At 40.3% G+C, this 15,365-nt stretch overlaps 1 protein-coding gene across 1 annotated transcript in view; it reads left to right on the top strand.

The window, feature by feature from the left end:
- LOC115160603 (fibroblast growth factor 14-like) overlaps nt 1-15,365 on the top strand; it is a 74,648-nt gene that overhangs the window by 14,444 nt on the left and 44,839 nt on the right. Inside the window, exon 2 of the mRNA XM_029710797.1 lies at nt 5,263-5,373. Within this exon, the coding sequence (XP_029566657.1) occupies nt 5,263-5,373 (111 nt within the window). The remainder of the gene's footprint in view (nt 1-5,262; nt 5,374-15,365) is intronic.

The following is a 15,365-nucleotide window of genomic DNA, read 5'->3' as shown; positions in this document are numbered from 1 at the left end:
TGTATTATAGGGACTGAAAATACGCACATCGTTCAAACCATGATAAAGCAGAAGAGAACATGCGATTTTGGTGCAGCACGTGTGGCAAATTTGATTTTAATTTTGAAATATAGGCCTATTTGTATAACTAGTAGGCTGATGCATAGACTATACTGTACATTTCATAATATTTCCCTTAATATTATTAGCCTACCTCTTTCTCTGTTGCTTAATTTCTTTCTCGCTTTCAACAGTTAAATGAAATAAGTTTTGTTGTCGTTCATCATTCTAATGACATACTTGAATAATATAGGACTACAATTAGATGCAGAAGGCTTTCACTTCTCTTCACAAAGATTGAATGGTTATGGGTCTGAATAAATAACTGCTATAGCCTTCCGCCATGGCCCGATCACTGTTCTTTCAAACTACCCATGCTTTGTATTGGCTGCTGTATTTAACATCCTTCAAAAAAAGACTTTGCATCCCTCTTCGAATAGTCTATTTGTATAAGAAATACTTAATAAAATATGTCCAGCAAGCTATTCTAGTCTAGCTTTTCTTGCATGAAACTCCAAGTGCTAAGAGAGAGTGCTCGCCTGTGCACTGATTTAAAGCAATGATATTCAAGCTATAGGCTGTTAGGCTGTTTTAAAACTCTGAAATTAAAAGATGCAATTAAAAAAAGAATAGTCTTTACAATTAAAAAACATGGTGGACCCCAAAAGCCAGATGGAGATGTGGAAATTAGATGCCCATTCTGTCTTTATATCACTGTAGAATAGGCTAGGCTGCAGCAAATGTAGGCCTACCTGTCACAAGAAAAAAGTTACCATGATGAGATGATACCTCGGTCTACATGCATTGTGAACTGCATTCCATACTACGATTGGCTGTCTGTCCCCACCCTGAGCACTGACCTTAAATATCAGGCTTACACATACTGTACACACATTTACACACACTGTGCACCTCTGCGCAGCGAGCTCCCAGTTTCCATTTAAATTATTACAGATCAACCCCTGCTGAACTGTCTGAGGAATCAATCTCACTCTCCCAGATTGTTTTAAAAACTGCTGATCAAAATCTTTAATTGATTGGAGGATGTCATTAGTGTGTCCGCCTGCTTGTTCTCACTTAGGGGTTTGTGCTGGCATATGAAGTCTCCATAAATGTAGATATAAATTCATGACATCTGGAAATCCTAATGCAGTCTATACGCTGCCAAGGTAGTGTCCCATACTCTACAGTCGTAGAGAGAGAGAAACAGAGAGCTATGTCATTAATGGTCTGGTTCCATTTGCATTGCTGAGTCCTTTCCAATGTGATTCACTTCCTTTGCACTCGGATTCCTTCCTTTTGAAGTGTCAGTCTCATAAGGCTTTTTCCTCGTTCTGTATGTGTGCCTGTGTGTGTATGTGTGTTTGTTTCTGTGTGCATCTATGCGTGTGTGTGTTTGTTTCAATCCATGTGTATGTGTGTAAGTCTCTGTCTCTGTCTCTCTGTCTGTTTGTGTGTGAGCCTGATATTTAAGGTTTATGGAGCTTTGAAGCGGTAGAGTAAAAAGCCAGACAGACAGCTGATGGGACAATGAAAGGTTGGCATTTTTAGCCAATTCACACGAGATGATCTATTTTGTATGATTCCCAGATCACCCTGTGGCACCGCATCTGTCAAATGAAGAATACCATATGATGAGAAAAAGAGTCTTTCGTTATTGATGTGACGAAGGTTTGTTCCATTGATTGATAAAAAGAATGGGAAGAAAGCGTGATAGTCCAAGCAAGGGGCCTGAAGTGGAGAATGAACCCTACAAACCCTGGTCAAAAGTAGTCCACTACATAGGGAAGAGTATGCCATTGGGACACAGTCTGAATGTCCATGAGCCACTCCTGAAAGAAACTTGGATGTTCAATGAAAATCACTTCTTTATTGCTAAAACAAGATGTATTTAGTGCTTAATAATAGATATAGGTTAGCATTATAAAGACATACTACATGGTAATAGTCTGATTTCCTTAGATTGGAGAATTAACATCAGAATTCAGAGATTATAATTTTCTCTTTCTCTTTAGTCAAATCAAAATCAAATGTTACTTGTCACATGCGCCAAACATTGAAATGCCTACTTACATAAGCCATGAACCAACAATACAGTTTTAAGAAAAGTAAGTGTTTAGAATGTATTTGCTAAAATAAACTGAAGTAAAAACCAAAAAATATTTTTACAAATAAAATAAAGAAATAAATGGAAAAATAATTAAGGAGCAACAATAAAATAACAGTAGTGAGGCTATATACAGAGGGTATCGGTACAGAGTCAATGTGCGGGGTCACAGGATAGTCGAGGTAATTGAGGTAATATGTACATGTACGTAGAGGTAAAGTGACTATGCATGGATAACAAACAGAGTAGCAGCAGCGTAAAAATGGGGGTCTGGGGGATGACAACAATGCAAATAGTCTGTGTAGCCATTTGATTAGCATTCGCCTAAGGCTTCGGGGTAGAAGCTGTTAAGAAGCCTTTTGGACCTAGACTGCGGTAGCAGAGAGAACAGTCTATGACTAGGGTGGCTGGAGTCCTTGGCAATTTTTAGGCCATTCATCTGACACCGCCTGGTATAGAGGTCCTGGATGGCAGGAAGCTTGGCCCCAGTGATGTACTGGGCCGTACGCACTACCCTCTGTAGTGCCTTGCGGTCGGAGGCCGAGCAGTTGCCATACCAGGCGGTGATGCAACCAGTCAGGATGTTCCTGAAGGTGCAGCGGTATAACTTTTTGAGGATCTGAGGACCCATGACAAATCTTTTCGGTCTCCTGAGGGGGAATAGGCTTTGTCGTGCTGTCTTGATGTGTTTGGACCATGATAGTTTGTTGGTGATGTGGACACCAAGGAACTTGAAGCTCTCAACCTGCTCCACTACAGCCCCGTCGATGAGAATGGGGGCATGCTCGGTCCTCCTTTTCCTGTAGTCCACAATCATCTCCTTTGTCTTGATCACATTGAGGGAGAGGTTGTTGTCCTGGCACCACACTGCCAGGTCTCATTTTGTCCAGGTGTGATAAGGCAGTGTGGAATGCTATAGAGATTGCATCTTGTATCTGTTGTGCGGTATGCAAAATGTAGTCGGTCTAGGGTTTCTCGGATAATGGTGTTAATGTGAGCCATGACAAGCCTTTCAAAGCACTTCATGGCTACAGACATGAGTGCTATGGGTCAGTAGTAATTTAGGCAGGTTACCTTAGTGTTCTTGGGTACAGTGACTATGGTGGTCTGAAACATGTTGGTATTACAGACTCGGTCAGGGACAGGTTGAAAATGTCAGTGAAGACACTTGCCAGTTGGTCAGCGCATGCTCGGAGTACATGTCCTGGTAATCCGTCTGGCCCTGCAGCTTTGTGAATGTTGACCTGTTTGAAGGTCTTACTCACATCGGCTATGAAGAGGGTGATCTCACAGTTGTCCGGAACAGCTGATGCTCTCATGCATGCTTCAGTGTTGCTTGCCTCGAAGAGAGCATAGAAGTTATTTAGCTTGTCTGCTAGGCTCCTGTCACTGGGCAGCTCACAACTGTGCATCCCTTTGTAGTCTGTAATAGTTTTCAAGCCCTGCCACATCTGACGAGCGTCGGAGCCGGTGTAGTACGATTCAATCTTAGTCCTGTATTGACACTTTGCCTGTTTGATGGTTCGTCGGAGGGCATAGCGAGATTTCTTATAAGCATCCGGGTTAGAGTCCCACTCCTTGAAAGCTGCAGCCCTACCCTTTAGCTTAGTGCGGATGTTGCCTGTAATCCATGGCTTCTGGTTGGGGTATGTATATGTAGAGGGTCAAGAGGGTCATATTTCATCAGTGGGTATTAGGCTAAATGAGACTTTCCTGTTTTTTTTAATGAGGAATATTTTCTCCTCACTCATGGCTTTCTTTTCGTCTTGAATGCTGTTTACACTCCTTCATTATTGGTTTGTACACCCACAAGGTAGAATTCAGCATTGGCAAGTTTGAAAGATACCTACAGTAAACACACACACACACACACTTAATTTCTTAGTGGATGCAATTATTATTCTGTAGAAAATGTACACATATAAAGAATTCACTGCAAGACCTCTGGGTGGGTGGCAGCCGTTCTTATTACGATTTAGGACGATTCCCTAGGTTAAAAGCTCTCTGCCTGTTCCAATACAAACATCTCACTCAAACATCCACAGTTAAGTACAGGAGTTAAGACAATTTTCAGTGAAATTATTGTTTTGAAAATGACTTTGCATTCCACTTGAGCTTGGACTTGAACAATAACTGTGTGCTGAGAGTCGGGAAGCAAGTTCAGGTAGTGAGTGTTTTGATAAAATAAACGGACCATAACACAAAACAAAAACCTCGACCAACGCACAGATGTGAAACAGAAACCATGATGCCTGGCGGAGGAACCAAAGGGAGTAACATATATAGGGCAGGTAATCAAGGAAGTGATGGAGTCCAGGTGAGTCTGACGATGGTGACAGGTGTGCGCCATTACGAGCAGCCTGGTGACCTCAAGCACAGAGAGGGAGCACGCGTGACAAACTCTGTAATTACGAATGATAAAATTGACTATAAACAGCAGTCTTTCTTCTATCAACACAATATACTGTAACTTATCTTATCCCCTAATTTACGACGATCCTGTGATGAATTTACAGTGCGACATCAACCATTATTTCCCCTCATAGAGAACCGAAAAGGGTACTGTTGAGTTCACTATCAGACAGACTTACTCATTAATTCAGCCACGATTAATTGGGTCCCTTTCTGAGCACAGTTTTATATGCGTTAAAGTTTGGCTACATGGTTTGCCTCTGAAAATTCACGATGGTCATAAAACTGTCAACTGTCATAAAGAGTAGGGTGCTTTGTTTTATGGGACAGTTTTAAAACCAGACACAAACAGCGGATTACGGAACAATATATCCAAAAGCAACTTAACTCTGCAATCCTTTAGCTTTCTTCTCTACACTTACAGTACATTACAGTTGATATAGAGATTTAAATGTTTGCTCTATGTTTATGTATACCGATGCCTTATCTTAATATAAACATTTAAGCTTAAATCAAGATCCTACATCTGTATAGGTGTTTTTTTGGTTCAGCATTTGTGTGGGACCTCTTCTCTCTTCTCCGGTTGAAACAATTAATTACCTTGAGCTAACTCTTTGTATACTCTTGCTAACCTCTCCCTCTCTCTTGCTCTATTTCTCTCTCTCTCCCTCCTTCCCTTCGCTCTCTCTCTCTCTCTGTTTTAGATCCCAAACTCAAGGGTATAGTGACCAGGTTATATTGCAGGCAGGGATACTACTTGCAAATGAACTCAGATGGCTCTCTTGATGGGACCAAGGATGACAACAGTAACTCCTGTGAGTATACATTCTTGTCCGCTATCCCGCTACAGAGTCAACAAGTTGTCACTTTGCATACAGTAGTGTGAAACTGTTTAGTATTCTCGACAAATTCTCTTTTCTAAGTAGTATGCAGGTCTACTATGGTGTCTCATAATCAGCAAATTAAGATATGATTTAAGGTGATGTATGATTTAAAGATGGAATCCTTAATTGAAACAACAATGTTTTGGTAAAAAGCTGAGGGATGGGCCTGGAAAAATGTAACCTCTCAAATTCAAAGTGAGAGCTACAGTATGTATGCAAGGACTGACCATCCATAATATCAAAGTTATAGTTTTAATCATGTTTTGAGGCTATACGGTGTTTGTTTACATGGAATTTAACAAGCTTATATTTTGGATTCTGATGGGGAACGACAGTTGAACTACGTAAATAGTCCAGGTGGCCATTTGATTAATTGTTCAGCAGCCTTATAGCTTGGGGAGCGTTTTGGACCTAGACTTGGCGCTCCGGTAACTCTTGCCGTGCAGTAGCAGAGAGAACAATATATGACTTGGGTGACTGAGGTCTTTGACAATTTGTTGGGCCTTCCTCTGACACCGCCTAGTATATAGGTCCTAGTTGGCAGGAAGTGATTTATTGAGCCGTACGTACTACCCTCTGCAGCGCCTTATGGTCGGATGTCGAGGAGTTGCCATACCAGGCGGTGATGCAACCGGTCAGGATGCTCTCAGTGGTGGAGCTGTATAACTTTTTGAGGATCTGAGGACCTATGACAAATCTTTTCAGTCTCTTGAGGGGGGAAAGGTGATGTCGTGCCCTCTTCATGACTGTCTTGGTGTGTTTGGACCATGATAGTTTGTTGGTGATGTGGACACCAAGGAACTTGAAACTCTCGACCGGCTCCACTACAGACCCATCGATGTTAATGGGAGCCTGTTCGGCCTTCCTTTTCTTGTAGTCCAAGTCATCTCCTTTGCCTTGTTCATATTGAGGGAGAGGTTGTTGTCCTGGCACCACACTGCCAGTTCTCTGAGACAAGGCTGTCTCATCCTTGTCCTAACCTACTAGGTTAGCTTGATCTTAGCCTGTCCTGGTGAAGAAATACAGCACTTCTCCGCCAATTAGATTCTTGTTAGTCATGACCTGTGACCTTGAAAATCTACTTGACATCGGAGCCTACATTGTTCCCCGTGCTTTACAAAGGGAACAAATTATTGAACCTTGAATACATCCTTTAGATTTTTCAGAATAATTTGTTTTTGAACATTATCATTTTTCCGCATTTATCTGTTAAATGTACTCAACCCATATATACATATATAGCAAACGTAACCCAACGCGGTTTCGCTTTGACTGCTATACCAACTCTGTGTATTGCTTAGCAATTTTTTGCCACTGGAAGTTTCCTGTACAATATGGGCTATTTGGCAAGGCAACTGTGTGTAGAGCCGTAAGAAATCTACCTCACATTGAAGAGATTTGTTGCACTACCTGTCCATCAAACTGTCCATATTATCAAGGAGGTCTTTTACAGAATTGCAGGTACAGTAGGATGCGGTCAGTTGACTGCCAGCGATGCTTTGCGAATCTCAAATGAATAAACCTAGGTAACATGTAAAAAATTATAAATAGCATAATTCATCCTGCAGATTTTCCAAACTTCATTGGTGCTATATATTGGACACATATCCCCCATTCAAAGACCATCTGGACCAAATGAAGGAGACTAAGTGAATAGAAAAACAAACAGGTAGATATTGAATGCTGTAGCCTATACTTTCACCTAAACAAATCATTTTCAGAAACAGTCATTAAATTCAATGATTTTCCTTTCTTCTTTTGTCAGATTATCTGTGACTCCAATGGTGTTACAATTTAACATAGAACACATTGTTGCCCGTGTTGTCATGAAAAGCACTCTATGAATTCAACAAATTATTATTAATTCTACATAGGCTATGGAATGGGCATACCATTGCAATTGTGACATAGGCTACTACAAACAACATAATAGGCCATAGCCTTGAAAATTAATATCACCAGCATTGCAATAAAAGTGCTCTATAAAGTGAAAGCATTATTGCTAATAAGCCATGTATATAAGCTAGGCATATTAGATATTGGAATCATGCCACTTCACTTGTGCACTTGTGCATCTGTCTGAAATTATTTGGCCATTTCTGCGGCGGTTAATTTTTGAGGGGAGTAAATATGTGAACAAATTCGTTGTATGTTGTTACAGTCGTTTCTTGTTGTAGACTTGTGAAATATTGGGCTCTGTCTTTTGACTCCATATCTATTGTTTTTTCTGTCATCTCCTTCGATCTCTAGGGCAAAAACCAAAACGTGCACCCAGTGGGGGCCCCAGGACCGAGTTTGGGAAATCCTGCCCTAGTATACTCTCACTAGACACTTTATTAGGTACACCCATTTAGTACCGGGTTGGACCCCCCTTTGCCTCCAGAACTGCCTGAAATCTTTGGGGATTGGGTTCTACAAGTCATAAACGTTCCAAAGGGATGTTGGTCCATGCGGACGAGATGGCATCACACAGTTGCTGCAGATTGGACAGCAGTACACAACTGCCACCAGCCTGTACCGTTGACAGCAGACAGGATGGGTCCATGGACTAATGCTGCTTACGCCAAATCCTGACTCTGCCATCAGCATGACGCAACAGGAGCCGGGAATTGTTGGAACAGGCAATGTTTTTCCACTCCTAAATTGTCTAGTGTTGGTGATCGCGTGCCCACAGAAGGTGCTTTTTTGTGTTTTTAGCTGATAGGAGTGGAACCCGGTGTGGTCGTCTGCTGCAACAGCCCATCCGTGACAAGGGCCGACGAGTTGTGCATTCCGAGATGCCGTTACGCACACCACTGATGTACTGCGCTGTTATTGTCTGTTTGTGGCCCGCTTGTTAGCTTGCACTATCCTTGCCATTCTCCTTCGATCTCTCATCAACAAGCTGTTTTTGCCAAGAGGACTGCTACTGACTGGCTGTTTTTTGTTTGATCCACCATTCTCGGTAAATCCTAGACACTGTTGTGCGTGAAAAGCCCAAGAAGGCGGACGTTTCTGGGATACTGGATCCGGCACGCCTGGTACTGACGATCATACCACGCAAAAAGATGCTCAGGTCACTCGTTTTGCCCATTCTAACATTCAATCAAACAGTAACTGAATGCCTCTCTGCCTGCTTTATACAGCTAGCCACGGCCACGTGACTCACTGTCTGTAGGAGCTATCCATTTTCGTGAAAGGTGGTGTACCTAATTAACTGGCCGGTGAGTGTATATCATTAATGAATAAGTCCAAAAATGTATGTAGGAACTAAGGATTCTAGATTTAAGATAAATAATGGTAAATTGTTTGCATGGGCTTGAGGTTGATGAGGTTGCTAAATAAGAATTCAGAAAGTATCCACACCCCTTGACTTTTTCCACATTTTGTTTTGTTACAGCTTGAATTTGAAATGGAATAAATATATTTGTTTTGTCACTGGCCTACACACAATATCCCATAATGTCATAGTGGAATTATGTTTTTCAAAATGTTTACAAACTAATTAAAAATGATAAGCTGAAATGTCTTCAGTCAATAAGTATTTAACCTCTTTGTTATGGCAAGGCTAAATAAGTTCAGGAGTAACATTTTTCTTTACAAGTGACATAATAAGTTGCATGACTCTGCTCAATAATAGTGTTTAAAATTATTTTTAGTTGACTACCTCATCTCTGTACTCCACACATACAATGATCTGTAAGGTTCCTCAGTCGAGCAGTGAATTTCAAACACAGATTCAACCAAAAAGACCAGGTTTTCCAATGTCTTGCAAAGGTAGGGCATATATGGTTAAAATGTTTTAAAAAAGCAGACATTGAGTATCCCTTTGAGCATGGTGAAGTTATTTATTACACTTTGGATGGTGTATCAATATACCCCGTCACTACAAATATACAGGCCTCCTTCCTAACACAGTTGCCGGAGAGGAAGGAAACTGGTCAGGCTCAGGGATTTCACCATGAGGCCAATGGTGACTTTAAAATAGTTAGAGTTTAATGGCTGTGATAGGAGGAAACTGAGGATGGATCAACGTTGTAGGGGCGGCAGGTAGCCTAGTGGTTAGATTGTTGGGCCAGTAACTGGAAGGTTGCTAGATCAAATCCCCGAGCTGACAATGTAAAAATATTTTGTTCTGCCTCTGAACAAGGCAGTTAACCCACTGTTCCAAGGCTGTCATTGTAAATAAGAATTTGTTCTTAATTGACTTGCCTGGTTAAATAAAAAAAATCCACAATACTAACCTAATGGACAGAGTGAATAGAAGAAAGCCTCTATAGAATAAATAAAAAACATGCATCCTGTTTGTAACAAGGAACTAAAGTAATACTGAATAGAATCTGGCAAAGCAATTCACTTTTTGTCCTGAATACAGTGTTATGTTTGTGTCAAATCCAATACAACACATTACTGAGTATCACTCTCCTTATTTTCAAGAATATTGGTGGCTGCATCACGTTAGGGGTATGCTTGTAATCGTGAAGGACTGGGGAGTTATTTAGGATAAAAATAAATGGAATAGAGCTAAGCACAGGCTAAATCCTAGAGGAAAACCTGTCTCAATCTGCTTTCCACCAGACACTGGAATATGAATTCACCTTTCAGCAGGACAATAACCTAAAACACAAGGCCAGGAGTTGCCTACCAAGAACACACTGAATGTTCCTGAGTGGCCAAGTTACAGTTTTGACTTAAATCTACTTGAAAATCTGTTAAGACCTGAAAATTATTGTGTAGCAATGATCAACAACACATTTGACAGAGCTTTGAGACTTTTGAAAAGAATAATGGGCAAGTGTTGCACAATCCAGGTGTGGAAAGCTCTGTCAAATCATGTTAAACACTATTATTGCACTCTGAGTGAGTCCATGCAACTTATTATGTGACTTGTTAAGCAAATGTTCACTCTTGAACTTACTTAGGCTTGCCATAACAAAGGGGTTGAATACACATTGACTCAAAACATTTCAGCTTTTCATTTTTTATGAATTTGTAGAAAAAACATAATAACTTTGACATTATGGGGTATTGTGTGTAGGCCAGTGACAAGAAAATCTAAAAGTAATCAATTTTAAATTCAAACACAACAACATTTTGAAAAAACTCCATGGGTGTGAATATTTTCTGAAAGCACTATATTGAGTTAGTCTCCTAACCCAACCTGTATTATATTGTTTTGTTGTGCAGGTACTTATCTAAAATGAGGGTTATTCTCTCTGAGAGGGAACTTGGACAAATAAACAGTGTGGGTAGGCTAGGGAGAAGATAATATGCTTAGGTTTACACTGTCACTGCTTCCTTAGTGGTCCACGCTAGCCGGTTAATTGTCCCTGTGTGTCTGTGACTAGGAGCAGAGATGACACGTCACTTCCATAGACCAAGAGCCACTTGTTTATGGATATCAGGTTTGTGCTTAATCCAGAATTTAATTGAGAATGCCTCATAAATTCTAATTAAATTCTTGAATTTGAATAGTTTTTTAATTAAAGTAGTAAACAGGATAAAGAATTTGCATTCAAATTTGAATTAAAGGAAATTTTATTGAATTCAGTGAAATTCTATGAAATTCAAAGGCCTCTTCTATTTGATATTAGATGTAAATACAAATATGCATCTTGTTCATAAAGCATCAAACATGTCGTTGTATACATGCATGAAATATTGTTTAAACAATTGATTTTCAGAACAAATTCTTAAAGATGCACTAACCATTTCATGGTTGCTAAAATTCTAATAGTTCGCCTAATTTAATTTAATTTGACAAAACAAACAAGTATAGTGTAGAGAATTATTTTAATATCTAAACCGCTTTGAAATATATTTTCCCTAATCAAATATATTGGGTTTTTAGCTGTTTGAAGCTGGTGTACAAAACCGAAAGTAAAAGACGCAAAAGCGAAACTTAAGAACGGAAAGCGTAGAAATAATGCCCATAGAACTGATCTACCGCTTCTTAGACTTGCTTTCAATGAGAATGACAGATCTATAGCTCAAATGTCTTCGTGAATTTGGTCGGGTCGCCCAACAAGTTACATATTTTAGCATTAAAATGAATGATCAAGGAAAACAAAACCTATATGTGAACATGTTTTATTCATATATTTTATTATTCACTTACATTTTGTTCCATATGGGAAAATACTATATTTCCCAGAATGAATTAGTTCAACCCTCAAGTTGACCCTAAAGCCTTCAAAAGAAGCCAAACAAATGAAATGGTTGGTGAAAATACAATTGGCTATTCTAAGCACTAAGGTTAATAGAGTATATGAACATGAACATTGTTCACAGAGAAAAGTGATATATTCTTTGGTATCTGGAAGTGTACTGTACAGTGAGGGAAAAAAGTATTTGATCCCCTGCTGATTTTGTACGTTTGCCCACTGACAAATAAATTATCAGTCTATAATTTTAATGGTAGGTTTATTTGAACAGTGAGAGACAGAATAACAACAAAAAAATCCAGAAAAACGCATGTCAAAAATGTTATAAATTGATTTGCATTTTAATGAGGGAAATAAGTATTTGACCCCCTCTCAATCAGAAAGATTTCTGGCTCCCAGGTGTCTTTTATACAGGTAACAAGCTGAGATTAGGAGCACACTCTTAACGGGAGTGCTCCTAATCTCAGTTTGTTACCTGTATAAAATACACCTGTCCACAGAAGCAATCAATCAGATTCCAAACTCTCCACCATGGCCAAGACCAAAGAAATCTCCAAGGATGTCAGGGACAAGATTGTGGACCTACACAAGGCTGGAATGGGCTACAAGACCATCGCCAAGCAGCTTGGTGAGAAGGTGACAACAGTTGGTGCGATTATTCGCGAATGGAAAAAACACAAAAGAACTGTCAATCTCCCTCGGCCTGGGGCTCCATGCAAGATCTCACCTCGTGGAGTTGCAATGATCATGAGAACGGTGAGGAATCAGCCCAGAACTACACGGGAGGATCTTGTCAATGATCTCAAGGCAGCTGGGACCATAGTCACCAAGAAAACAATTGGTAACACACTACACCGTGAAGGACTGAAATCCTGCAGCGCCCGCAAGGTCCCCCTGCTCAAGAAAGCACATATATATGCCCGTCTGAAGTTTGCCAATGAACATCTGAATGATTCAGAGGACAACTGGTGAAAGTGTTGTGGTCAGATGAGACCAAAATGGAGCTCTTTGGCATCAACTCAACTCGCCGTGTTTGGAGGAGGAGGAATGCTGCCTATGACCCCAACAAAACCATCCCCACCGTCAACATGGAGGTGGAAACATTATGCTTTGGGGGTGTTTTTCTGCTAAGGGGACAGGACAACTTCACCGCATCAAAAGGATGATGGACAGGGCCATGTACCGTCAAATCTTGGGTGAGAACCTCCTTCCCTCAGCCAGGGCATTGAAAATGGGTCGTGGATGGGTATTCCAGCATGACAATGACCCAAAACACACGGCCAAGGCAACAAAGGAGTGGCTCAAGAAGAAGCACATTAAGGTCCTGGAGTGGCCTAGCCAGTCTCCAGACCTTAATCCCATAGAAAATATGTGGAGGGAGCTGAAGGTTCGAGTTGCCAAACATCAGCCTTGAAACCTTAATGACTTGGAGAAGATCTGCAAAGAGGAGTGGGACAAAATCCCTCCTGAGATGTGTGCAAACCTGGTGCCCAACTACAAGAAATGTCTGACCTCTGTGATTGCCAACAAGGGTTTTGCTACCAAGTACTAAGTCATGTTTTGCAGAGGGGTCAAATACTTATTTCCCCTCATTAAAATGCAAATCAATTTATAACATTTTTGACATATTAATTTTTCTGGATATTTTTGTTGTTATTCTGTCTCTCACTGTTCAAATAAACCTACCATTAAAATTATAGACTGATAATTTCTTTGTCAGTGGGCAAATGTACAAAATCAGCAGGGGATCAAATACTTTTTTCCCCTCACTGTATTTGACCTGTCAGATTCAATGGAACTCTCATGTTCTATGACGGGGTGGAATTTCTTTGAATTGCACTGAATTAAATTCTACTTCCTGTCACTCAAAGTCAAATTCAACATCATGTGGGGCGTGGCTTATCAATTAGAATTTCAACTCATGAGTTGAATGGGAGTCAATTCCAAAATTCTGAATTGAGCACAACCCTGATGGATATACAAGGACCACCTGCACACACACCTAGTACTATACACACAAATGCACACATTAGATACTGTGTAATACATTATATAGTTTGAAAGTGAATATGTGCATACATTACATTAAGTGGTGATTGTAAGATCAATAGGCAGGTAGACCAAAGATCCAGTCATATTTTATGTTAATCAACAAAATAATCTAAGAAACGATATAAACTATGGAGAAACTAAAACTATATTGACAAAAGCGGAAGTGAAGCTGAGAGAAAAGAAAATACACAGATGACATTTGTAGTTAATATAAGCAGGTAGCCGAGTTGTTAAAAGAGTGTTGGGCCAGTAACCGAAAGTTCGCTGGTTCGAGTCCCAGAGCTGACTAAGTGAAAAATGTGTCTATGTGCCCTTGAGCAAGGCACTTAACTGTAATTGTGCCTGTAAATCTCTCTGGATGAGTGTCTGCTAAAATGTAATTGTAAATACAGTTACAGACCACAGTATCAGCCAAAATCACCATCCCATGTTGTCCAAGTGCTTGAAGAAAAGTATCTATACCCATGTCTCACAGCCCTTACGCTGTACTACTTACTGTACATCCATACCAATACAGTACTAATTGACTCAAATGGTAAGGAAAGCTCAATACTGTGCTTCTAAATCAGCCATACACACACTGGCTAAAATAGCACCCTATATAGTGCACTGCTTTTGAACAGGCCCTATATAGGGTGCTATTTGGGATGCGTAGACTTAGTGTCACTGCCAAGGCTACACCTGCTCTTTCTCAACCAGTACAAACAATATAATGGCCAATACCTAACAGGCCCAAAGTGTGTTCTACAGCCACAAAAGGCCTATTAAATCAGCCACGCTCCATTGGTGGCTCCAATTACGCCAGTGCAAATTCACACATTTATTCCTGTAGCAAGGACCATACTAGGCTGGCAACACAGTGCCCAAAGCATTACTACCTAATCAAATAGATACCTAGGCTGGGATTCATTTAAAGGTGCTTTGGCAGCACTGGGCATTGAACAACTGACAATTTTCCAGACGTCGGCTCAAGCGTACATTACATTTGAAGGTGCAATTGTCGGTAGTGCAGCACGCAGCACTGCGACATGCCTTTGAATTCATCTCTGCCCTATTCCTAGAGTATATTGAAGGCTTTGATGTGTTGATGATGTGGATGTATGGCAGGTGTAAAACAAACTCCACCTACTTGACTCTTCGCTAAGCTCTGCCTCATAATTATTGGCAACCAATTGCAGTGCTCCGGTGGATAGTAATTGTGTCTAAGCAAGCTGGAGTCTGGCGCCTCGGACAAGCTCACGTTTCAAGCGCATGGAAGCCAATGAGGGCAATAGAAAAATCTGAGTTTATCAAGTTATTTGTCTAAATTGCTAAATAATGGAACAGTGCACCAGGGCTACTTGTGACTGTTATTCCTAAAATGCAGTCTGTTGTGAGTATTTTTCGAATCCAAAATTATACTTTTGTTGCAATGTTTGATATTGGTGGTTAGCAAGCTCTCGTTGGCTAATGTTGCTAACGCTAACAGCCAGTAAATATACAGTGCATTCGAACAGTATTCAGACCCCTTGGATATTTTCCACATTTTCTTACGTTACAGCCTTATTCTAAAATTGATTAAATCGTTTTTTTTCCTGATCAAACTACACACAGTACCCCATATGACAAAGCAAAAACAGGTTTTTAGGAAATGGAAATATCACATTTACATAAGTTTTCAGACCCTTTACTCAGCACTTTTTTAATTTGTATTTAACTAGGCAAGTCAGTTGAGAACAAATTCTTATT

Source organism: Salmo trutta, chromosome 24 (genome assembly GCF_901001165.1).
Source record: "Salmo trutta chromosome 24, fSalTru1.1, whole genome shotgun sequence".
In the NCBI taxonomy this organism is placed as follows: Eukaryota; Metazoa; Chordata; class Actinopteri; order Salmoniformes; family Salmonidae; genus Salmo; species Salmo trutta.
This window is presented reverse-complemented; position numbering and strand designations above follow the sequence as displayed.